Genomic DNA, 25,539 nt, shown 5'->3' with positions numbered 1-25,539 from the left:
CCATTGTCTCCCTAGTGGGATCCATTACGTAATTCTATTCCTTGGAATTAAAGAGTAAGATTGTCCTCTAATTTTGGAGGATATCGTCAATGGCTCCAAGATTGGTCTTCCAATTATCCTCCTTCTCCGAGGATCTCATCTGATTGGCAAATATTCACATTATTCTACAAATGAACCTTTCTATTTTGTGTCTCTAAAGATCGAGGCTGATACAAAAGACTAAATGTCTTGATAACATTGCTATTTTTTTTAAAGAAAACAAAGATAAAAATTGTGAAAAAAAAATAAATGGGAGTACGTACTTTAGAGTACTGTATTTATACTTAATTATAAAAATATTATTGATGTAATATTTTTATATATATCTAAATTATTCATTAATAATTTGTGTTTGTGTTTATGTTTATTATCCCTAGTATTCGGATGATTATTCTAGATTTTGTAACTCAACCATTGTCTCTCTAGTGTGATCCATTACGTAATTCTATTCCTTGGAATTAAAGAGTAAGATTGTCCTCTAATTTTGGAGGATATCGTCAATGGTTCCAAGATTGGTCTTTCGATTATCCTCCTTCTCTGAGGATCTCATTTGATTGGCAAATATTCACATTATTCTATAAATGAACCTTTCTGTTTTATGTCTCTAAAGATCGAAACTGATACAAAAGATTAAATGTCTTGATAACATTGCTATTTTTTTAAAGAAAACAAAAATAAATAAATAGGAGTACGTATTCTTTAAGTACTGTATTTATACTTAATTATAAAAATATTATTGATATAATATTTTTATATATATCTAAATTATTCATTAATAATTTATGTTTGTGTTTTTCTGGTTTTCTTCTCTCAATCTCATCTCCTTTTCTTTTATTTACTTATTTTATTATTTTTTGTTTTTGAAAATCTGGTAACCTTGATTTGTATTTGTGTTTTTTTATTTTTTTTTCTTTTGATCTTATCTTCACTTCTTTGAAGATGTGCTCGGAGTTAATGCTACTAAGTAAATCACCTCCGAGTGGTAATAGCTCATCTTCTTCCGAAAAAAAAAAAATAGAGAGAAGGGATTCATTTGAAATCTCCTGTAAAAGAAGAAGAAGATGATTCACAAAGAAAGTTGGAAAAATCAATTTAAGCTCATAATGTGAAAGAGTCCCACCTGTGAATTACTGAAGGAGTCCCAACTGAGAGAATTACTGACATCCAACAATCTATTTTTTATTTTAATTAAAAAATTGTTAATGAATAATTTAGATAAAGATAAAAATGTTATAGAAGTATTATATCAATAATATTTCTATAATTAAGTATAAATATAGTATTTAAAGAATACGTTTGAGTACTCTCATTTATAAAAAATTATGGATTTTAATTTATTAGATCATAAATTATGCTTTTTAAAATAGAAAATATTTGATACAGTTTTATATCAAAAATTGTATATGTTAAAATAAATTATCATCCATATTAAATCACAAAAAATATATTATAATGCAAAAACGTCCTTTATTTCGATAATATTACTATCTTTTATAAATTTATATAATACAAAAATTATAATAAAATAATACTATTAAAAATAAAAAACAATATTATTTTTCAAAATCGGTATATTAAAAAATCAATTAATAATTATTCGGTAAAATTTTATGTATCTAACAATAAAATGTAGTATTTAAAATTTAGAATTTATGCAACTAAAATTTATATAAAAAATATTATGTATTATATACAAATAATTAATTTAATAGTTATTTTTTTACACACATAATATTCTTGAATTTATATTACTTGATTATTAATTTTAATTTCTATTATTATTATTATTATTATTATTATTATTAATTATGTGTATTGGATTATATTTTATGGTTTAGAATTTGTGTTATAGAAATGCATGTAACTCAAATGTATCGGCAAATCGATTCAACTTCTTTAGGTGGCGCCATTCTTTGACTCGACCTAATAAGGGTTAAAAATAATTTAAATAAATAAAGAAAAACCAAAAGGATTGTTAAAAATGGTTTTTAATTAGAGAAAAAAAATACTTCTTAAAAAAGATTAATCTAAACAGTAAACATTCAAAAAGAATTGTTAACGTTTTGGCTTGGTTTATTCTGTTATTCAAAGATTATCCTGTGTGAATCAAGAATTGTTCTAGGGTATTAGCATAACTAATTCAATTTCGGCTTTTAAAAATAAAAAATGAAAAACATAAATATTCTCGTTCCATATTTATATACTTCTAAATATGCAAGACGATTTTGTAATATTTTAACGTTATATATCATCAAAAAACAGTAGCAAGTATGAAAAAACAAAAATACTCAGTTTATTCCTAATGTTCTTAAAATTATTATTAACATTTAATAAAATTTAATTTAGTCTCATATTTCAATTCTATTCTTATTATTAATTTTTAGACGATGAAAAAATTACCATTTGTACCTATAAATTTTGTGAACGCTGACAAAAGTACCCATCAAACAAGAAAACTAACGTTGTACCTATGAAAGATAGGTTCCGTGTAATAATAGTACCCAAACTGTGATTTTTCGTTGAATTTTTAATAAAATTTCCAAATTATCCCTTCTATCTTCTTTTCCAAATTTCAAATTTCACAACCCTCACCTTTCGTCTTTCTCTACTGCTGCCAGCTACAAAAAAATTAAAAAGATTAAAAACTGTAGATTATTAATTATATGAGATTATTGTTTAAATATTATGAATTTGTAGATCTGGTATAGAAAAAGAAAAAGAAGTTTAAAATTAACAAAAAAAACATACATTTTGGTTTCTTGGTGTCACTGTGGGAACAAGAGGCGCAGAACCAAGAGACTTTGGAAACGGAAGAAAGAATAGGTCAGAGATAGAAGATGTGATAGCCTCGGTCGCATTTGTTGCAGATGAGAAGCTTCGCTGGGAACTCACTGGAGGAGCAGCACTTGCTGATGATGTCGTTGTCGAGGGTGGGCTTGGGAGTGTGGGTCCTTCTTCACCTTGCATTCTCCTCCTGGTCAAAGGATGTATTTTCTTAGTGTTGTTGTTGCATCCAAAGAAGAAAGAAACAACCAGGGTAATTATGTTAAAGTTGATTTGGATTTAGATTTAGAGAACAAATTAGGATTGGAACAAAGAGAGATAGAAGTTGAGGATAAAAGTTGGAGGAAGACATCAGGTGCTTGGGTCTTGAGGGAATGACGACTGACGGTGGCAAAGAAAAATGAATGATGAGGGTTGTGAAATTTAGAATTTGGGGAAGAAAATAGAAGGGGTAATTTGGGAATATTATTAAAAAGTTAACGAAAAATTACGGTTTAGGTACTATTGTCACACGAAACCCATCTTTCATGGGTACAAAATTAGTTTTCTTATTTGATGGGTACTTTTGTCAGTAAAATTCATGGGTACAAATGATAGTTTTTTTTAGATAAGTAATATTTAGCTATTCTTTTTCTAAATTTATCCTTTAATAACTACTATTCCATCAAATTATTGCTGAATTATATTATATTGATAATATATTTTAGGTTTAAATTTTACCTAATTAAATATAAAATTTAGTTATATACTTATATTTACAAAATTAACTTTATATAAAAAAAAATAATATATTTAAAATTTACTTTTATTTTCATATTTCATGAAATTTTATTCCATTCATCTTTACGTTGGTTTAAGTCAATAAATATTTATACACATATTAAAAAAAGACCATAGAGAGAAACGAAAAAATTACCTTATTCCAACTAAATGATAGGAATGTACACTCTAGATTCAAAATAACTCTAAGTATATATGAATATTATATGTGTAATATCTCACATGACTCACCCTTTTTGCCAAATTAAATAGGCAAGATAGAAATTGTTATCATATTATATTTTAAAATTTTTTGAATTTATCAACTAATTGATATTATATAAAAAAAATGTCTGCAAAACTAAAAATATTTGTTTTTTGATATTTATATAAATATATTTTGGACTATTTAACAAGATCAAAATTTATATAAACACAACTAAAAACAAAGAAATAAAAAGAGATGAACTAATTAAAGGAATTTAAAAATACTATTTTTTCAGAGACTAAAATGAAAGAGAGGTAGCATCATTGGAGTTCATATTCAAATACTCTCCATTCTTTGTGTTATGATCAGAAAAGCAGAATCTAATGCTCTCTTCCTTCTTATGATTCTCATCAACTTCTTCACTTGAAACAATAGCTACTTTTCTCCAATTGCACCAGATTCTCAACATCAAATATAACATCACTAAGCATATCAATGTTGAAGTGAAAACAATGGCAACTATTACTGCTGCCACTTCTGTGTTTGACATCTGAATTTTCTCACTAGAAGATTCTTTGCAAGAAACCAATAATGGTGGTCCACACAAGTTGGCATCATTGTTGAGGAATGAGCTCATTGGAAACTGTGAAAATGTTGAAGGAATCTTGCCATGAAGGTGGTTGTTTGAGAGGTTCAAAACATGGAGGCTTGTGAGTTTGCCAAGTGAAGGAGGAACTTCACCTTCAAGTTCATTGAAAGAAAGATCAAGTCTTTCAAGCTTCATTAGGTTTCCAATGGATGATGGAATCACCCCAGAAAATTGGTTTCTGCTTAGGTCCAATATTACTTGCAGCTCAGTTACCCCTCCTAGCTCAAATGGTATATTACCTAATATGCATATCAACAATACACATACAATTCCTTACAATATATCATTTTAGAGCAGAAGAAGTATAAGTAGTCAATGGAATATCTATACAATGTGTACAATGAGAATTTATGAATGTTACATTCAGTAGAATATCAGATATATTTATTATTCCTGATACTCGAATGATTATTCTGGATAGTATGAGTGTATTGTGTTTGAGAAATTAGTAGTATTTTATTTTGAATGTTCATTTTTAACTCATATTGAACCAAATAAATAACCCATTATACACATTGTACAAATATTTCATTGGCTCCCTAGCGAAATTCGAGCAGAATAATGTCCTAAAATCGTTTTCAAAGAGTTTTTAGTTTGACAATTTAACTCTCAACGAATTTTAATTAATAAATCAGTTTTTAATTTTTTATTTTGTTGGACGTATTAATTTTCATATTAAATTTTGTCTAAAATATTAGATAAATAAGATATTATTTTTTGTAATAGTGGTTCTTATATATTCACAATTAAAAGATAGTCGAAGAAAAAATTTATATTTGACATAATTTCTTTGTAAAATTATCTAATATGTCACATCGACACATGTATAAATATTAGATACCATACGATAAAAGGTATAATTTTAGAATATATAGTATCCTAAATTCATTCTCAAAGAGTTTTTAGTCGAACAATTTAATCTTCAACGAATTTTAATTAACAAATCAGTTTTTAATCTTTTAAGACATTAATTCTCACGTTAAATTTTGTCTAAAAAGTTAGACAAATCAAATATCAAGGATGTAGTACTCTTCGTAGGAGTGGTTCTTATATATTATATTAACAATCGAAAGATAGTCGAAAGATATGATAATTTTTAAAATTTTTTAAAATTCTCAGATCAATTCCTTTATATAGACGAACAATCTGACATAAAGACTAATTTGTCGAAGACTAAAGTGTTTGGTTAAAACTTTGTTAGGAGCGGATTTGAGTTATTACTAAATATTTTATGTTAAGCATAAGAGTATATAATATGTTATTGAAAATGAAAAATGTATAGAAGAAAAATCTTAGTATAACTTACCAGTTAAGAAGTTGTGTGAGAGCCTTAGCTCATAAAGCTTTGTGCAATGTTGAATTGTTGATGGAATGAGGCCAGAGAGGCTATTACTTTGCAAGTTCAAGACATTGAGAGAAGTGAGGTTTCCAATTTCATGAGGGATTTCACCTGAGAGATTGTTGTGATGGAGAGAAAGCTTAAGTAGATTTGAGCATTCACCAATCTCATTAGGTACCTTGCCATGGAAGTCATTGAATGAGAGGTCTAATTCACCAAGCTCTTTCAGTTTTCCCAACCATGAAGATATTTGACCAGTGAATCTGTTATTATTGAGCAGAAGGTGTTCGATATTATGACACAGTGAGAGTTGTGGTGGCACATCCCCTGTTAAATTGTTGAATGACAGATCAAGAAAGTTGAGAGCTGAAAGCTTGCCTAATTCAGAAGGAATGCTTCCTGTAAGGCAATTCTGCGCGAGCCGGATACGAACGAGGTTCGACGACTCTGCTAGACTAGAAGGGATTGGACCCCAGAAGCTGTTGTTGGTTAAGTCCAAAACAGTGAGAGAATTTGAGCCAGTGAGAGGAAACAAACTTCCACTGAACTTGTTGTGTGAGAAATTAATGATCTTTAGGTTCTTGAGAAGAAAGAGTGAATTAGGAAGAGGTCCTTCAAATGAGTTATTGTAAAGGGTAATGGTACTAAGTTCTGAAAGGTAACTGAATGTGGAAGGTATTGAACCTGAAAACTTGTTATCTGCTAATGCCAGCAACTGTAGCATCTTACAGTGTCCCATGCTTGAAGGAATTGGACCTGAAAACTCATTCTGCCTTAAATGGAGAACAACTAAGTCCTTAAGCTTACCAATATTCTCTGGTATGTTCCCAGAAAATTGGTTTCCAAAGAAGTCTATTTCCCTTAGGCTTGTGCAGTTTGTTAACTCTTTTGCTATAGGTCCATTCATCTGATTATCATAAAGGTAAATGGTGTTCAATCTCTGTAGTCTTCCAATCTCATCTGGAATTCTTCCTGTGAAGAAGTTGCCAAACAAGAAAAGACCTTGTAAGGTACTAATATTTCCGATTTCTCGAGGCAGAGAACCAGTGAAACTGTTGTTATTCAACACAAGATCTGTGAGGTTCTGTAGTTTGTCCAAATCGGAGGGAAGTTCTCTGTTGAAGCGATTATCCGAAAGATCTAACTGTTGAATCGAGGAGCAGTTGAGTATCTCCAATGGAAACTTCCCAGATAGCTCGTTCCTTGCCACGAACAACTGCTCAAGTTTTGAACCTCTGAAGCAGAAGCCACTTGGGATACTACCTGTTAAAGCATTATCCGACAGAACCATAGTTACAAGATTCTGTAGTTTGCTGTTAAGGAGTGTCAGTGATCCAGAGAGGTTATTTCTGGACAAGTCAAGCTTCTGCAGCCGGCTCAAACCATTGAGTTCCGAAGGAATTTCGCCATTCAATTTGTTTCCAAGCAAATTCAGGTATGTCAAGTTTGAAAGACTACTCAATGATGAAGGGATTGAACCAGATAAACTGTTATTAGCCAAATTCAGAATCTTCAATGTTTTGAGTGACCCTATAGAAAAGGGTATCTCTCCTTCAAGCATGTTGTTGGATGCTGCGAAATTTTCGAGCTCTTCACAAGCTTGAATCTCTTGGGGTATGATGCCACTAAGACTGTTAACCTGCAAATCAAGTGTTGTTAGATGCTTCAAGTTACCAATCTCAGTTGGTATGCTTCCGTTAAGGTTGCAATTGGCCAGTCCCAACACTTTCAACTCACTCAATTTTCCAATGCTATTCGGAATTTCGCCTTTCAGCATGTTATCTCCAAGTCTAAGAACTTGCAACTTGTTCAAATTACCTATCTCTGCAGGAATTTTACAAGATAGATTGTTTGAGTAAAGTAGCAATGTTCTTAGATTTTGAAGATTACCAAGCTCAGAAGGGATGCATCCGGTGAGAGAATTCGAAGACAAATCAAGCTCTTGAAGATGAATGAGGTTGCTGAAATCAACAGAGATAGAACCTGAAATTCCTGAGCTAGAAAGATTCAAGCCTACAACATGCGTCTCATCATCATCATCATCATTATCATCCACTTCTTCACATGTTAATCCATTCCAGCTACACAGATTTGTTCTTGGAGACCAGTTTCTCATGACTTCTAATGGATCAACAAGTTCTGATTTGATTCTCAGAAGCCAATAGGAATCTGTTTCACTATCTCCAAGAGTTGTAACAAAAACTGTTTGCAATATGGTAAACAATAGAAAACAATGGCACATGAAAATGGAATCCATTTTGGATTGGACCAATTTGAGTTTCATTCTAAGGATTTAAGAAACTGATAAAATGGTCCAAAGGGTAAGCTCTGAGAGGCAAAAAAGAATCAACAAAGGCTCAAATTCTGAGAAGCAGAGAAGGAAAGTATGAAGGAAGAAGCAATAAGCAACTATTGTACATGAAATTCTATAAGAAGATGTAAGATCATAATCAAACTAATAGTAGTTCTAGTGGAAGAGTAGCCATGCTAAGTGTGAAAATAGAGTTTTGAGTTTTTTGCAGATATGGTAGATTATGAACTTGTTCAACTTACAATTTATCTGATAAAAGTGTAGATACCTTTACACCTTTTGAGTTTCAACAACTTTTTCATCCTTTCCAGTATTGGCAACAAATAAAATATTTTACTTTGTGGCATGTGTAATTAAATTGTTAAGCATAGGATATGGTGGTTTTCATTAATGGTGCACTCATGCATAATAGAAAAAGGTGACATCATAATGAGGTCACTTTCTATCCTTCTACTAATATTGCTTTTTTAAGGAAAAAAAAAATCATAATACAAATTCTTAAATGTATTGAAAAGAAGTTTTGTCGTAAGTCAACAGGATTGCAAGTGCTATGGTCAATTCTACTTCAAAATTGTCAACTCAATATGCATAAGTTGGTTACAATTTTGCTACATTTATAATTTTTCTTATAATAAACACTATTTTAACACCAGTATCTTATTAACAATCAACGTAGATTTTCTTCGTCTTATTAATTAATAACAACCGTATATTTATATAAGGGACTGACTTAGATAAAGATGTTTAAAGTGTCTTTTTTTAAAGATATTTTTTAATAATTAAAATTTAGCACATATAATTGATTAAATCGTGTTATTTTTATTAAAATTAGGCCAGACAAATTAATTTGACCGAAAAAATTGTGAATCAAATTTTGAAGAGTCTAAATTAATATTTTTTTTTATAGAAAGTGACTACAATATTCTTATTATAGAAAATAACTAAAATACTTCTATTATATATATTAATTTTAAAAACTCTAAATCATAACTCTATGACGGCAGATAGGTAAAGGATTCAAATTTAGGATTTTTAAAATTAATATATATAATGAGTATTTTAGTCATTTTCTATAATTAAGGTATTGTAGTCATTTTCTATAAAAATTAATATTAATTTAGATTAGTTTAAAATTTTATTCACTATTTTTTTGGTCAAATTAATTTGTCTGGCTAAATTTTAATAAAAATAACACGATTTAATTGATTATGTGTTAAATTTTAATTACTAAAAAATATCTTAAGAAAATATTTTAAACGTTTATATTTAAGTGGTTCTATTTATACAAATACAACAAATATTCGGTGTACGAATAATACTTTTATACCGATTATGTCGTCTAATGGATGCGAAATTGCAACTCCAAGTATGTTAATATTTGTATAACATACATGAACCTGTCCAATTACTGTCACCTTAGTGTGAAAAGAAGCTTTTAGAGTTATCAATATCCACAAAGAAAGAAAAGGCAATAATAAGAGCCTAAGATTACAAGCGTGCATAATGGTATCTGAGAAAGTGAGTATGAATTCATCATTATATATGAGAAAGTTGAATCACCATAATATTATGAATTTTACATTATGCTAGCTTATTGCTTTCCTTGGTTAACTTGTGTTTGCTTTATCCACGTGTGAAGCACATCACATTCTTAAGTGTCCCTAAAGATTGAGATTTCAGAACATATCCTTTATCTTAGATTAGATTTGTTTTGTGGCGTCATGTCTTGTTGCAGCTTACTAGGTGGTTGTGTTTTTTCTTCCTCCTTAATTCCATGTTAAATATGATAACTAAACAAGTAAACATAGGAGAAAACAAACACAATAACTTGAGGTTACAAGTTAATGAGTGTTAAAACTATTTGAGGTTTGGTGAATTACAAGCACTTAATTTAAAGAGTAATTATCCAAATTAATTTTAAGATTTTTAATATCGGACAATTTAGTTTTATAAGTTTTAAAATACTCAAAATATTCCTAATTATTTTAAATTTGATTTATTTAATCGAAATGACTGTTTTAAAATTTTTCAAGAACTATTTGAAATTTTAAAAATTTTTAAAAACTTATTTGTACCTCACTTTTCAAATTAAATTACAGAGAATCTGTATTGTCTAACAAAAATAAATGTTAAAAATTGTCTGTATATTTTAAAATTCAAAAGATTAAAATATTCAATTTTAAAAATCTCATGAACTGATTTGAATAATTACTCTAATTTAAATGAGAGACTTTTTTATGATTTTGACACTCATCTAATAATAAAAAGTTGTTTGTCAACTCATTGTAGAAAACAAAATAAATATTGCTATTCTAGTATGTGAGGGACTGTTTTTATTATCGAAATAATTGTTTTCAGATTTTTTAAACTTTTTGAGAATTGTTTTATATTTCATTATGTAAACTAATTTGTCCATCTTACATAGATAAAGACAACGATGTGCGAGTTAACATTCTATCGAGTAGTTAGAGACTATATTGTCAAATGGAAGTAAACGCTGAAAATTGTTTTGTCTATTTTAAAATTCGAGAAATTAAAGTATCCAATTTAAAAATCTCTAAAAATAATTTAAATAATTACTCTTAAAATTAAGAAAAACTGAACTAAAACAAAAAAAAAAATCCATCTATAAATTAGGTATGTTATACCAATGATAATCATAATCGTAATGCGATTCAAAAGATTACTTTGTCTTTGAGTCGTGACCAAAATAAGTTAGTTACTATAGCATATGTTTGAATCAGCTAACATTCAACTATTGAATGAAATGAAATAGAGTAATAGACTAGAGAATGTGATGTTCCTTAAAAATTTAAAAGTGTGTTTGTCATTTTCTATTTTTATTTTTAATATTTTTGTTTTTTAGATTTTATAAAAGAAAAAAGTGAAAACAGGAGCTAAAAACAAAAAATAAAAATTTTTTTTATTTATTTTTTATTCTATAAAATAGAAAATGAAAACTCAAACCAAACGCACCCTAAAATTGTTTGGCAAGATGTTCTTTTGCCTAATTGACTTTTGTTGCATCCGCATGAGATTAGTTTTTACTTTTTATTTTTATAAAGATTCTATATATATGTTAACTAATCACATAAAAACAAGGCACATAATCTTTCATATTTCAGTGCTATCACCATCTTGGCTCAATATTTCTAAAGATTCAAGAACAAGCAAACTATTTATTTATGATATTGTAAGATATGTAAGTACAAATAAATAATGTCGACATGAAGCACTAGTAACTTAGTGCTTCCACATTTTTGGGATACAATGGCGAGTGCATATATATTATCACTATGATCTTCATATATAGTTAATATACACATCAACACATGCTAGCAAAGTGTTTTTTATTAATGGCTAGTATGCACAAATCACTTCACCATGCTGGCCACCGAAAGCCTCTTGATGGTTGATGCCTTCGGTATCTTCGACCCGACAAACTAAAGACTAATTCGTCGCGGATCTAAGTATACACAAAGCGAGATTCGAATCCCTGACACTTGTTTAAGCGGACGAGTGAAGTGACTGCTTGAATAACCCTAATTGATTTACATAGCTTATAATTTATTATTAAGGTTTAAGTTTGGTATACAAATTATAACCTTTTGTTGGAAAACGCTGGGGTGTATAAACATTTGAATATCTTTGCACTTTTTACAAAAAATACAAAACTGAGCACACATGGATGCTTTGATTTTCATATAATGGCTGTTACACATCTAACAAAAATACATTAATTTCTTTCGATTATTCATAGATTTAGTTAATATTGATTTGAAGGTGAAAATACAAAAAATTACCACCTTGCACAACTTTAACTCCCTGGATCATAGGATGACATGCAACTCTTATGGAAAAACCACAATTAATTAAAAGAAAATATAGTAAATAATGAACTGAATTAATTGAAGACGACTTCTTCATGTGGGGATGATAACTTGTGAATTATTAATTTATTAGATTATTTGACATATTTGACTAAATTACTTAATATAATAAGTATTTATATCTTTAACTATCATCTTTATATAAAAACATCTTCATGTGAATAGGCACCCTAATTAAAATACATTGTGATCTTATTCCCAAAATGAATATCTACTAAGGCATAGTACTTAATATAAAACATGATATGCAAAAGTATAACTACAATTCTACAAATGTTTCTTCCTCCTGTTTGCTTCTTCTGTATTGTGAGCCCTCATTTACAATATCTTGCAACCTCAAATTTATTCTGGATGAGTCAAGAGGATTCGTGTATAAATGTTCAATTAGATTTTAACATTTTGTGGAAGGTAAGAGGTGCCTTGATCCATGGGAAACGGATCTTCTTAGGTTGATTTTTCACATATCCTTGTTAGGTGTGATCTTTTACCTTTCATTTAAAATGTGGAATCAATACAAAACACTTGACAAGCAGAATGAAAGGTGAGAGATTACACATGGAAGTTCGTATGAAAAATCAACATGAGAGGATCAATTCCAAGTTGTAAACAAACTTTACAAGGAAATTGTTTACTTTTACTGCGCCGCGGTGGAAGTAGGAGGTATAAATCTCATGAGGAAGCTTGACAGGGACCAAATGCAAATCACACCAAGGAATTGTAGGACATTCAAAAGGGTACCCAGAGAGTTATTTATAGCCATGTTGTGTGAGGTCATCTCAGCTCCTCTAACTGTAAATGATAAAGCAGTCACCAGTTGTGCTGCTCTATTTAGTTGGTGCAATCTATACACCTGTCAATAACAATCTATTAGTAGAAGTTGTTGATGTAAATTTGCATTAAGATCTGTATCATTGAGTTATCTCAGTATCAGATGCACCAGATTTATCTCACTGAATCTAGGCATAGTCCTTAGTTCCTTATTCATACATGACTCATCAAATGAAATTTTTAGTCAATTCGTCCAATTAAGAAGACCTAGAGAATCAAAATGCTAATTTAGAGTATCAATTAGGCAGGCAAAACTCAATAAGGAAAAGGAATTGGATTGTACATAATTTGATCAGCATGGAATTGGATTGTACTTACTTGGAAGATTAATGGAATAGCAGACCATGAAGGTGATTTTCGATATCTTGCATACTGTTCAAATGCAAATTGGACAACTATACCAACCAGGTATGGAGCAAGAGTTGCGGATGCAGCAGGACCAGTCCACGGCCAGACCAAACCCATAGTGACCATAGGAATTACGAGACTAAGCACCAGGGTAGCAACAGAAGAGACGCGATGTCCCAACTGAGAGGGCAGAGTATCTTGACTGGTTGTAGCGGTTTCTTGTTGCATGGGTCTCCTTAATCGGTCTAGTAGATAAAGATATACCGCAACACCACAATAGAAAATTGCTTCTGTGAAGAATAATATGAGGAAATCTGTAGATGAAGAAAGCAGTCAGTTCAGAGAAGAGAGCCAAATATGTATAAAGAAAGAAAGAAAGAGAACTAAAAAGATTTCAAGCAAGCAATTATACATGCAGACCCCAAGCATTACTACAACTACTAAGTCAGGCTTTTCCCCGCTACTCGGACTAAAAAATTGAATTTCTAAACCAGGTTCAATATTTGTAAAAGTTTTATCAACTTCAGCCCAAAATTTATGATGAATTATGCTTGTGGTTTAATTAAGTCTCCTTTTCAGTCCAATGACTATTGTTAATTGATTTTATATCAAGAAACAATAATTCCAAATTAATCGATGAGCAGCATATCCGCGTTCAGAAAGTCCAAAATGCTCCCCTAGCAATATCCAATTACTAAATACCCCAACTGAAATTAGTTCCCCTTTGCTCCACAGGTTTCTTCACCAGCAGATGGCACATATTACCCACATCGGTTCAATAAGTTACTTAATATGAACCACATCCAAATGCAAGAACAGTATTGCAGAGTGAAGACAAAACAATGCATCACCAAAACACATACAATGAACAAACACAACAGAGAGGCTTTCTTCCATCGAAACTTTACCTGTTAACAAAGAGTCTTCGAAAATGATGGAGAGCACTTTGCGCAAATAGAGTGAAGGAAAAATGAAAGAAGCAACAAGGACCGCAGGACCCACAAACCATAAGATGCTATTTTGACTCTTTTCTGATTTTGACGATGGTGTCTCCTTGTCTTTTCCATATGGACGGTTATAGAATGATATAAAGCCTGGTTTTCCATCACTTCCCAATAAATTAAAAGATGAGTTGCCAATGGTAGATATGTCTTCAGCAATAGCATCTTCGCTTTCTGGAACTAAAGCAGCTTCATCAAGCTCAGTGCTTTGTGGTTGATCCTCAGAGACAACAGAGAGAGCATTATGCTGTTTCTGGAACCTTGCCTTTAACTTTGGAATTCCATATATAAACTTGAACTGGCATGATTTGTCTAACCATGATAGAAATACAAAAAAGAACGTTAACTGAGAACACATCCAGAGGATTTCATACATGTCAGGAAACCCCTAGATCACATCATTTGCGCTGATGCAGGTACAAATTAGACTTGTGAACTTCACACTTTGTGCCAAAGGATTCCCTCCATTAAGCAAACAATTAAATATCTGATGGAACTCTCATGAAATATGCACATGTAAAGCCTTTTCAGCATTAAAACCTCCAATGATTAACAGTTCTTACTGGAGGGAATTTTCACTGAAGTGTGAAGTTCAGGGGTCATTTGCACTTTTCAACCCCAAGATCTAATCAGCACATGGACCAAAGTTTAAAGGTGTAGAGCCATCTAGAGCTAGAGCTAACTGACTTATCTAAGGAATAACTTGTAAGTTTCATATCTCTAAAGATGAAGAAAAAGCAGCTGACAGAAGCTTACTGCAGAATGCAGAGATTCATGAATCACCGAATAGATAAGCAAGCTACCTTTAGCGTATATTTGCAGCTGGGCAGCAGTTTGCTTGTTGACAAACAACCCTTGTGATAATCTCGACTGAATATAGAATGAAAAGAAAGCCACACAAGTTGAAGAGTAAATCAAGCAATACTCGAAGATAATGAAGCAGAACAGGATAATGAAATGAAGTTTAACTAGAAGATAGCAAGAGTGAGTTACTAAAGTAGCAAAGCAAGTTACACAATTGCTTGATTAGTAGTTTAAATATATAGAAAGCTCTAAGTAGACATCTTTGAGATTTATACATGCCATGCCTATCATCACCATATTGAAGAAAAATAACTATATATACAGTCACTATTGGAATGCATATATCCATTTGACCAAGTGAACTGCGACCATTAGATTACATATCTTCCACTTTCGTCCAAGTTCTACTGATGAACGAAAATTCAGCAGTGAAACCCTATCCAGTCTTAATCCAATACTAACAGGGAGATCCTCATTCTGCAACTTCAAGAGCTACACCGAAATCCAACAGATTTGAACTGTCCTCTAAAACCAAAAGCTGTCTATCTAAATCCAATAAGTTGTGTATAGTTGAAATCAATCAAGGCTTAAAACTAGGGAGAAATTCTTGGATGCTCCTAGCGCGCTCTTACCGTCGAGTGTGTCACCATAACAACACTAAACCATCAAATTGGAGACAGCAGCTAGCTAAACACACAAGATAAGTTATAGCAGCTTTTTCCTCTTTCAATTTTTTCTTTTGAGCCCTAACACTAAGAATAGCTATCACCAAATGAGGGCCAAATTGCACACTACCTCATGCAAAAGCATAACCATAATCAACAAATGCATAAGCCATACATACATAACCCTATTCAAGTAACTATTAGTCAATCCAAGCACTAAGTTTTCATGGAACGAAAATGGATACAAATAATTACACCCTAAACATGAAATTAATTAATAAAACAAATTAACACAGGTCATAATTAGGGGTGATTGATATAAAAACGTACCTGGAAAAGTGTTGTACGGTTAAAAGGGGAAGGAAGAGGAGCCACTAAGCAAGAAGAAAATGATGAACCAATTCTGCTACTGCTTCCCATAATCATAATCATAAAAACAATAATAATAATTATATTAATGATATGTTAGTTAGTGTGATTGTAGAAGCTGTAGTAGCTTCGAATTAAGCTCAACCTGAGAAGAACAATTCCTGAACGAACATCAAGCCATATTTGATGATTTTGGGGGAATATTAATATTAAATTAATATTAATGTGAATTAGTGATAATAATTAAATAATATTATATTATATTCGGCGTTTGAATTTGAGCTCAAGAGTGGAGAGTGAAGAGAGTGTGGTGTGTTTATGTGTTGAACCGATTTGGCTTCTCTTTCTGGTTTTGGATGATGAACCCTCCAACATATTCTACATTTTTTATTCTTTCTTTTTGTCTTTTTAGGAACAGATTTAGCTTTGAAATTAAAACAAAAAAAAAAGTATATACTCAAATAGATCTTAAAAAAGATATTTTTGTCTCTAAAAAAAATTATTATATTAGGTTTTAAAATTTTACAAAAATAAAATATATAAGTTCTTATCTTAGTTAAACATATTGTTTTTATTTGGATAAATAAATTTTTAAATGTGTGATAAAAGAATATACATCTCTTATTTTATAAAATTTAAAAATTTTAATATATAATATTTTTTTAGAGACGAAAACGTTTAATGCAAAATTTGTTAGAAACGTATTTAAGTATATTTTCTTAAAAAAAAGTGAAATAAAAGGAACAAAATTTCATTAAACAGTATTCTTTTCTTACATTCAATTTGTAATTTAAAGTTTTTTATTTATAAATATTGATTAAATATAAAAAATGAGTGGCTAATTAATTATTATAAAAATATATATTATTTTAGTAATTAATTATTTTATTAGAAAAATGTTATAAAAAAAATTGGAAGCAACTAAGGTAATGGCCCAAACGAAAAGCATGGATTAGGGCAAAAGCTTATAAGACAACAGGGGCCTTTTCATGACCCAACAAAAAAATAAACAGGGGCCTTTCCAGCCGAGTGAACTAAAGTAAGCGTTGGAGTTTCTATAACCAAAAACTTAGGTGGGCTATAGTTTTTCTAAATAAAAAGGATGTGAAGTATAAGAGTCGTAAATTTTTTTTTTTGATGGATTGAACAACCCACAATCTTAGGTTTAGCACTCACACACACATGATATCCTCTTTTTTGATCAAGTTTACACTAAATGAGACTTGAACTCAAGATCTCTTAATAAGAAAGAGGAGTATGTGCCACTTGAGTTAAGCCTCATTGGCAAGAGTCGTAAATTTATAAGAAATAGAAAAAGAGAAGGGCCTTGGCCCCCAATGTATAACAAAAAAAGTTTAAAAAAAAAAGAATAAACTTGAGTTAGTTGAATAGTCAACTCAATTATCTATTCTTTAATAAAGTACAGGGTGTTTTTTATTTTGACTTTTGACATACCATTTTCAACAAATTTATGAACATCTACGACGGATGAGTTAATAATTTTGTTGAACTTACAATATAATAATAAAAAAATTGTAAATTATAAGAGTTACATAAAAGACCTTATTTTTTACTTTTTTTTAAACTATATATGTATTAATAAGATCTGACAAAATAAAAAAACAAAAAATACTAAAAAGAACGAATGAAAATAAAAACCAAGAGGCTAAACTAGTTTTTTCATTGAAGGCACAATGTAAGCGTGCGGGTATAAGTAATTAAGTATTGAGCATTAGTTGACCCTAAAATATGTCTTTTCATAGAGTGATCAATATTAAATAGATATTTTTTGTTTTTGTTTTTTTGACACATTCACACACACCGTCAAAATTTAAATTCGAATATAATATATTAAAAGATAATATATTTAACCACTCAATTAAAATTTCAGTTGTATATACTTTTTGTCTTAACAATACACACACTCTACTAATCTATTAGTGTTACTAATATGGTTTTATATTTTACTTGTTAAGTTTATTCTAAAATTTGAATTTGATGTAACTTTTTGTGAGACATCTAATTCAATCGCTTGAACTAATTAAGTCTTTGACCACATCTAATAAAAAAAATGGCCTCTAGCCATCATTACATGTCTCTGAATTGGAAAATGTGGAGGCATATTTGAAGGCTTTGTCTAGTGCCCTAGCCACTTTAGGTAAATTTTTCAGTGAGTGGAAATAGTTTGTTTAAACATTTTAAGGTGGGTTGGTTCTTACTTATTACTCTTTTATCATGAGATTTGACTTTCTCACATGGAACTTCTATATATATAAATACAACTTTTTTTCATGGTAGACTTTATATATTTGTTAAGTCATATTGATTAAGAAAAGATTTAATTACTCTATTAGTTTCTATAGTTTCGCAAAATTTTTAATTAGGTCTTTATACTTTTTTTTCTTTTAATAGAGTCCTTGCATTAATTTAGTTTTTAAATTGGGTCTCCATATTTTTTTCGTTTATTTGAGTTCTTACATTAATTTTTTTTTTAGTTTGGTCTCTATACAATTAAGCTAATTACGGCCAAGAGAGATCTAAATAAAAAAAAAATTAGTACAGAAACTCAATTAAAGAAAAAAAAAGTATAGGGACCTAATTAAAAATTTTGCAAAATTATAGAAACCAATAGAGTAATTAAACCTTAAGAAAATAGACTAAATAGATAAACACCTATAATAAGAGCATTTAATTAAGATGATGATAAAAATTAACATATAAAAAATTCACTTAAAATGCGTACATGAGACAATGCCAAATACAAAATGGTCCAAAAAGCGGTTTTCATAGTTTAAAGGTAGTTGAAATTAAGGTTGAAACATTTAAAAAATTAATTATTTTAGTGGTTAATTACTTAGCTAAAAGAATATATTAACACATATAAATAAACAATTATATATATGTGATGACTAGTTTTTAATATTCATAAAATAATATTTTTATATTATTGAATTTTTTTACTACCTCAACTATTTTATTTTATTTATCCAAATATCAAAAATACTATATACATACTAAAAATTAGCTATTATATATTAAATATATATTATTTAACTCATTTCAATAAATATTTTATATTTTAACGTATATTATACACGAATATAAATGATTTAATGGATAATGCACCTCTTTTTTAATAAATATCATTTTGATATCAGTATTTTTTAATAATAAAATGTATATTTTCTTTATTTTATTAATTAAAAATAATTTAAATACGACACAATAATAACTGTATTTTTTTATATATGGGCGTAAAAAAATATTTGATATATAAATAGTATTTTCCTATTACATGCATACAAAAAAATTGTCACCGATTAACTATTATGTATACAAATACGTACTCGATATTTTATATTTTTTATTATACTACTAAAAATAAGTTTGGTTATTTATTTATTACACAACATTTAATTATTTTATCATGACATATTTGACATTTTGGTATCTGATTATTTAGTTAAAAAATATATAAATATAGTATACATTGACTAATTTGATTTTTTATTATTAATATATATGAAGTATTTTTTTATATTCATATTAGATTATATGTAATATAATAAATATGTATTAATGCTAAATAATTTAAAAAATAAAGCATAGTCAAAAGGATGGTACAATGAAGTCATATGGTGATTTAATTTACCTTTCATGCTTGGTAGTTGTTTTTACTTTTTATCACCAAAATAGGTACATATAAAATAGAGAAAAGTGCTAGTAGGTGGAAGTTGAAAGTATGAAAGATGAGTATTTATTAGAGTGCTAAATTGGTACATGGAAACGCGTATTTTAAGCTATGTAAATTGGGTTGGGTTGATGATTTATTAATGAAAGGCATAAATATTGCATTAAATGTAAATAAATATGTTTGGGCCAGTTTTGAGAAAAACAAGATGAAATGTAATGGGAACAATCAAAGCTAAAGTCACTACTTTTAAAAGAGTTGAGTGTCCGTTGTCATCAATTTTTCAACCCCACATTTCACCCTACTCTTTCCTAATTATTCTTCTCATTTTTTTGGTCATTTTGGAACCTAGATAAACATACTATTCAATATAGAGAAACTAGTAGGGGTGTTTTTTCTCCTCCTTATTATCCAACCAAAGACACTAGTTTGTTTTGGCACTGAAATTCAAAATGGTCCATGATATTTGGATCATGTTTTAACTAGGTTTTTGGTAGTGTTTAGTAGAGAGACAGAGATTAAAAGACTGAAACTGAGAGACAGAGATTCAGAAATAAAGATTGAAATAAATTTTAATATTCTATTTAGTGTAAAGTGGGAGATAAAAATTGAAATAAGAATGAAACTCTAATTTAATTTGTACAAAGGGTAAAATTGGAATTAATTAATTGAAATGACGGTATTTTATGTATAAAATGTTATTAAAGTTTCAATCTCCGTCTCTAAAAAATTCAGTCTCCTGTGTTCTCACTTTTTGGAAATACTGAAATACTGAAATTTTAGAGACAGAAATAAAAATTTTAGTACCAATTTTTAAACTAACAAACATAATACTAAGTATCAATCTCTCAGTCTCTATCTCAATACCTCAAAACAAATGTTAATTTCAATTTATCAAAATTAGACTTGAATTTTAAATCTTTGATTGAACAAAAGTTAGTTACAAAAGACACTATTATGTCGATGTCGATGTTGATGTTTTATTTTCTTAAAATTAACTATTAAAATGGTAGTCGTAAGATTTATTGTTGATAAAAATAATTTTAAAAGAAACGAACAATAATTTAATCCTTAAAAAATTATTAAATTTAACAAAAATAATTAACCGTGGAATAATCTTGTTTCTATAACGAAAATATTGAACTGAATAAGAAAAGAGATGAAATGACAAACTCATCAATTGATAGTAGTAATATAAATTTTTAGGGTTCATGAGTGGTAATATTAAAAGTCATGGAATGATTTGAAGAGTAAACTAATTTAATTTCTTTATTGAATGATATATATTCATATAGGTTTGATATTGCGAATTAATTTATATAATAACAATGCTAGAAAATCAAAAGGGTATTAGCAAAAAATCAGCCAAATACTTTTGGGTGAATCTAAAATCTCTACGAGTTAATATATATAGATGTTTCTTCTGCTAAGTATTAGAATGTTTCTTTTTTCATACTAAATGGATGTTCTTTTATATATTTTTCGAATTTTTTTGTATTGCAAATGTGAATTTCTCTATTTGTTTAAAAATTTTATTTTTTAAAATTTTATAGATATTTAATGATTTTTGCTAAAATATAACTGAATATTTCTTTTGTTAATTATTATGATTTTTTTCATATTAAATGAATGTTTTTTTTTTTATATTTCATGGCCTGCCCGCCTTGTCCAGTGTAGATTATGACATCTCCTTCGTCCATATCATCCTCGTAGCCACCGAAAACAATAACACTCGTTGCAATTGGCTCATTGTTGGGGGCTCATGGAAGCTGCCAGGTAATCAATGCCAGCCTGGATCTAACCGTGCAATCCAAGGACACCCAATTCCATCCGAAAGAGGAACATGTCGCCAACATATCCTCTCCTCCTCGGCGGCGGCAACTCTCTTCTCGACAGCTCTTTTCTCTTCCTGGACGCGCTTCTCTTCCTCAATGGTGCAGAGAACGCGGATTGAGTCGTAGATCATTCTCGTTCGCCTCACGACCAAACGGAAATGAAACTGCTCGTGAAGGATGAGTTCGGAGACTCTCACTAGCTCCTTCTTCTTGCGCACGCGCTTCGAAGGAGCCGCGACGGTCAACAACGAATATCGCAGAACAGGACCCAAAGCGCATGAATCCGCTTCGAGTGTTGTCTCAGTCGGTGACGAAGTCGAAAGTGGATTTTGTGTTGAAGCAGTTGTCTTGGATACGCTTGTTGAGGACATCGCGGAGAGTATGAAAGTCGCCGGCGCTTACAACAGTATTGGTGAGAGAGAGAGGTCTACGTGTGGAATTGTTAGAGGTGGATAGGTTAATGTAAGAGAGAAGAAAAAGGTTTTTATAGATTTTAATTAGGTTTACTTAATAAATTTAAATTTTTTTTAATTTTGAATTTAAAAAATTTAAAATTAATAATTAATATAAATTAATATAATTTTATTTAATTTTTAGCCAGTAACCTGTTGATTTCGTATACTTTTCCTTTATATAATTGATAACAGTTAGTGGGTGTTTGTGAAAAGAAGAGAGAAATAGTAAAAAATACTAATATTACATTAAAGTAAACTAATTACTCAATAGGTATAGTATCATAATCAATATTAATTATTTGATAGGTACAACCGTAAAAAAGATAACTAGTGCAAGGGACTATATTTTGAATTTTGTACTACTTTCCATACAAGATATTTTTTTATTTCTTATGATATTTTGTCGCGATATGATTAGAGCTATCGTTAGTTAATTAATAAATTATTGCATGTATAAGACCAGATTCAAATTTTCAATACTTACTTAAACGAATTAATAAACTAACTACTTAATCAATTCAATTTGATTATATACAAGAAAATTTTAATATATAATCATGTTCATGTTAGATATGGAAGAATATCTTTCTTAATCCATTTGTGGAATTGATTATGAACTAAAAGTATGGTGATTAAATTGTTTAATTATAGTAAAGTACAAAGGTTAATGTGGCAACGTGCTTTCCTCTTATTATGCAACCTTATCCTTTTAACACTTTTTTATGGTTCGATCATTTTTTGAAAAAACAAAGATGTCACTTTTTTTTTTCATTAAATATCTTTTTAAAACATGACTTTTATTAAATCCTTAGGTTAGAATTTTATTCCAATGTATATTTTTTAGAACAAAATTTTGAGCATTGGTTATCAACTTTCTTCTAAGAGTACATTTAATCACTTGCGAAAAATGTCAAACTATCGCTAGTATTGAAAAGGAAGTGTCTAAGAGTCAACCTATAATTGACTAAGAAAAGTCAATAACTAAAAAACATATTCTATTTTATTTTCGTACTTTTTATAGAATATTTTTTAAGTAAGAGAAGCTAGATTTCTAAAAAAATTTTTGTAATGCATTATAAGTCTTTAAAAAATAAATATAAGTATCAACTAATAAGTTTCTAAAAAGAACTATGATGAACTAATATCTATTATGAACAAATGGTAATGTTACCTACCCTTTATTATTCCATTAGTCTTCCATTTTTTTTAATCTATTATGAATTCTGTTTCGAAAGTTATTTGAAACGGTGTTGAGATGCAGCCGTTCGAGTTCTTCGTGAGAAGGTGGAATGATACCTAACTTCAATACTTAAGTTAGCAAAGGGTTTTAGGTAGGATTTTAGTAAATTGGGATATAAATAGAATTATAGAAGTGTCTCTGTATTTATAGTAAAATAGATAACTATATTTTTTTAGTAGTTCTACTTTTATAAATGGATAGTCGTTCCCTTTATCTTGAGAGTTTGTTGAGATCCATCTTTTAAGAAAAATAGAAATAGTAAAAAAGATTCAAAAAACAGTTACTTATTTAAATAATTAAAACTGGACCTTCTTGTTGTATTGGATAAGTGGAGGAAGTCATTCATAACAGGTCTTTATTCTTAATGACTCTGACTTTATTTTAGACTAAGATATAAACGAATCTCATAATAAATAATATTAAGATTAAAATATATTTAAAACATTAGAAACCAGATTAAAATTAAAAACTTTTAAATATAATTAAAATACTGAAAGAAAAATTAGAACAATAATTATATAAAAATATTACTGTTAATAAGATTGAAACTAAACATAAATGTTAATGATGAAAAAATATACTTAAAAAAATGCAATATCACCACCCAAGAAAAAGGGAAAAAGGTGGTGTGGCTAAAAAAAAAAAAGCTCATGCTGCTCAAAACAATACTAATGATATTCTAGATTTCTCTATCTTGTTTTGCTTCCATTTTTCATAGCATGGGAGATGTTATGGTTGCCATTAACAACACCATCTACAAATTGTCGGCATAATATTAAAAGGACTTTGACACATTCACATTGGTTAATCAAAGCTCATCACTTAGGTAAATTTGGACATAGTATTTATAGTGAATATTCATATCTTATATCCTAAGTTGTTGGTCCCAACTACCCTATATATAAATCTTATTNATTAATTATTACTAGAATTAATAAATACTAAATAAGATAAATTTAAATTTTTTGTTTTTCTAACATCACAAAAAAAAAAATATGTAAACAAAACTAACATTGTTAACGAGAGAATGTTCAAGAAGACAAAAAAATTACTTAATGAAACCTTATTTTATAAGGTGTTAGTCAATATTTAACAGAACAAACTAATAAATAATAACTAAAGAAAAAATAAATATTTTATTACAACAAAAAATTTATTTAAGTCTCGCTTTATTATAAATATTCATATTCTTTTCAAAATAACTTAATTATAATTACTTTCATATTTTCTTTTTATTTTTTTCTTAAAAAAATATATATATATAAAAATAGGATAAATCGATAGAAAATAAAAAAAACAATAATATTAAAAAGATAAAAAAATCACAAACTCAGGAGCAGAGTTAGAAATTTTTTTGAGAGGGACGAATATAAAATATATAAGTTAAAAAAAGAGAAAAATTAATAATTAAAAGAGAATTAAATTAAAAAATTGAAAGTTTGGGAGGAGCATTACCCTTTTTCCATAAAGGTGGATTCGCAACTGCACAAATTTACTTTATTTAGTATTTATTAAATATACCAACAATTAATAAATATTAAATAAGATAAATTCTGATTATTTTGATTAATTTTTTTTATTATCAAATATTTAAAAAAAACTTTAATAAAAATGTAAAAATTGATTGAAAATTAATAAACTATATAGAGGCTCCCTCATAATGACATAATTGAACAAAAAATGATTAGGCATGGCCCATAAACGATTTCGTGCTATCTTCCTTTGGTGTCATTTTTTTCTTGGGCCAAATCCTAGCAATTAATAATTTGAGTTAAAGCTGATTTATGCAGATGAGAGTGCTACATCATTATGTTATGTACCCAACAACACAAAATGTGACTCATATTCATATATTTGAAGGTGGAATGAAAGTGAAAATAACTACTCATATCTTTGGTTAACTCTTCCTCATAATAAATGTCTACTTTACTATTTTGGACAAAATTACTTTTGGAATATATATTATATATAGAAGTTGAATATAATAAATAAATTAAACTCAAATAAAATATATAAGAGGTAAATGCTAAATTGTAAGCTTAATTACGATGATTATATATTTATATTTATATTTATATTTATTTGTTTAGTACACTATAATTTATAAAAAAAATTATAATTGAGCTTTTTACTTTAGTAAGTAGAAGGATTTATTTTTCTCAATTATTATACTTTTGAAGTTTAATAATCTATCTAAACTAATATAATAGAGAAAGTGATTGTACTATTTAAGTTTTGCTGATAAGATATTATTAACTTAATCCAATTTTTTTATAATAGATATTATTTTGACACTAGTATTTTATTAACAACTAATATGTATT

General features: G+C 28.8%; 2 protein-coding genes across 2 annotated transcripts; both read right to left on the bottom strand.

Annotated features, from left to right (window-relative positions):
- Window positions 1-4,088: 4,088 nt before the first annotated feature.
- LOC107463638 (LRR receptor-like serine/threonine-protein kinase GSO1) lies at window positions 4,089-8,159 on the bottom strand. The gene is made up of 2 exons (XM_016082470.3): window positions 5,746-8,159; window positions 4,089-4,678 (listed from the first exon to the last, which is right to left on the bottom strand). The coding sequence occupies exons 1-2, from the start codon at window positions 8,060-8,062 to the stop codon at window positions 4,089-4,091; spliced, it is 2,907 nt and encodes a 968-aa protein (XP_015937956.1). The 5' UTR covers window positions 8,063-8,159.
- A 3,871-nt stretch (window positions 8,160-12,030) lies between these two features.
- Window positions 12,031-16,349, bottom strand: LOC107463577 (uncharacterized). The gene is made up of 5 exons (XM_016082390.3): window positions 15,956-16,349; window positions 14,960-15,026; window positions 14,064-14,468; window positions 13,126-13,469; window positions 12,031-12,829 (listed from the first exon to the last, which is right to left on the bottom strand). The coding sequence occupies exons 1-5, from the start codon at window positions 16,055-16,057 to the stop codon at window positions 12,614-12,616; spliced, it is 1,134 nt and encodes a 377-aa protein (XP_015937876.1). The 5' UTR covers window positions 16,058-16,349; the 3' UTR covers window positions 12,031-12,613.
- Between the last annotated feature and the right edge of the window lie 9,190 nt (window positions 16,350-25,539).

This window comes from Arachis duranensis, chromosome 8, assembly GCF_000817695.3.
Source record: "Arachis duranensis cultivar V14167 chromosome 8, aradu.V14167.gnm2.J7QH, whole genome shotgun sequence".
Lineage (NCBI taxonomy): Eukaryota > Viridiplantae > Streptophyta > Magnoliopsida > Fabales > Fabaceae > Arachis > Arachis duranensis.
Note: the sequence above shows the minus strand (reverse complement) of the source record. Positions and strands in the feature narration are given on the sequence as shown.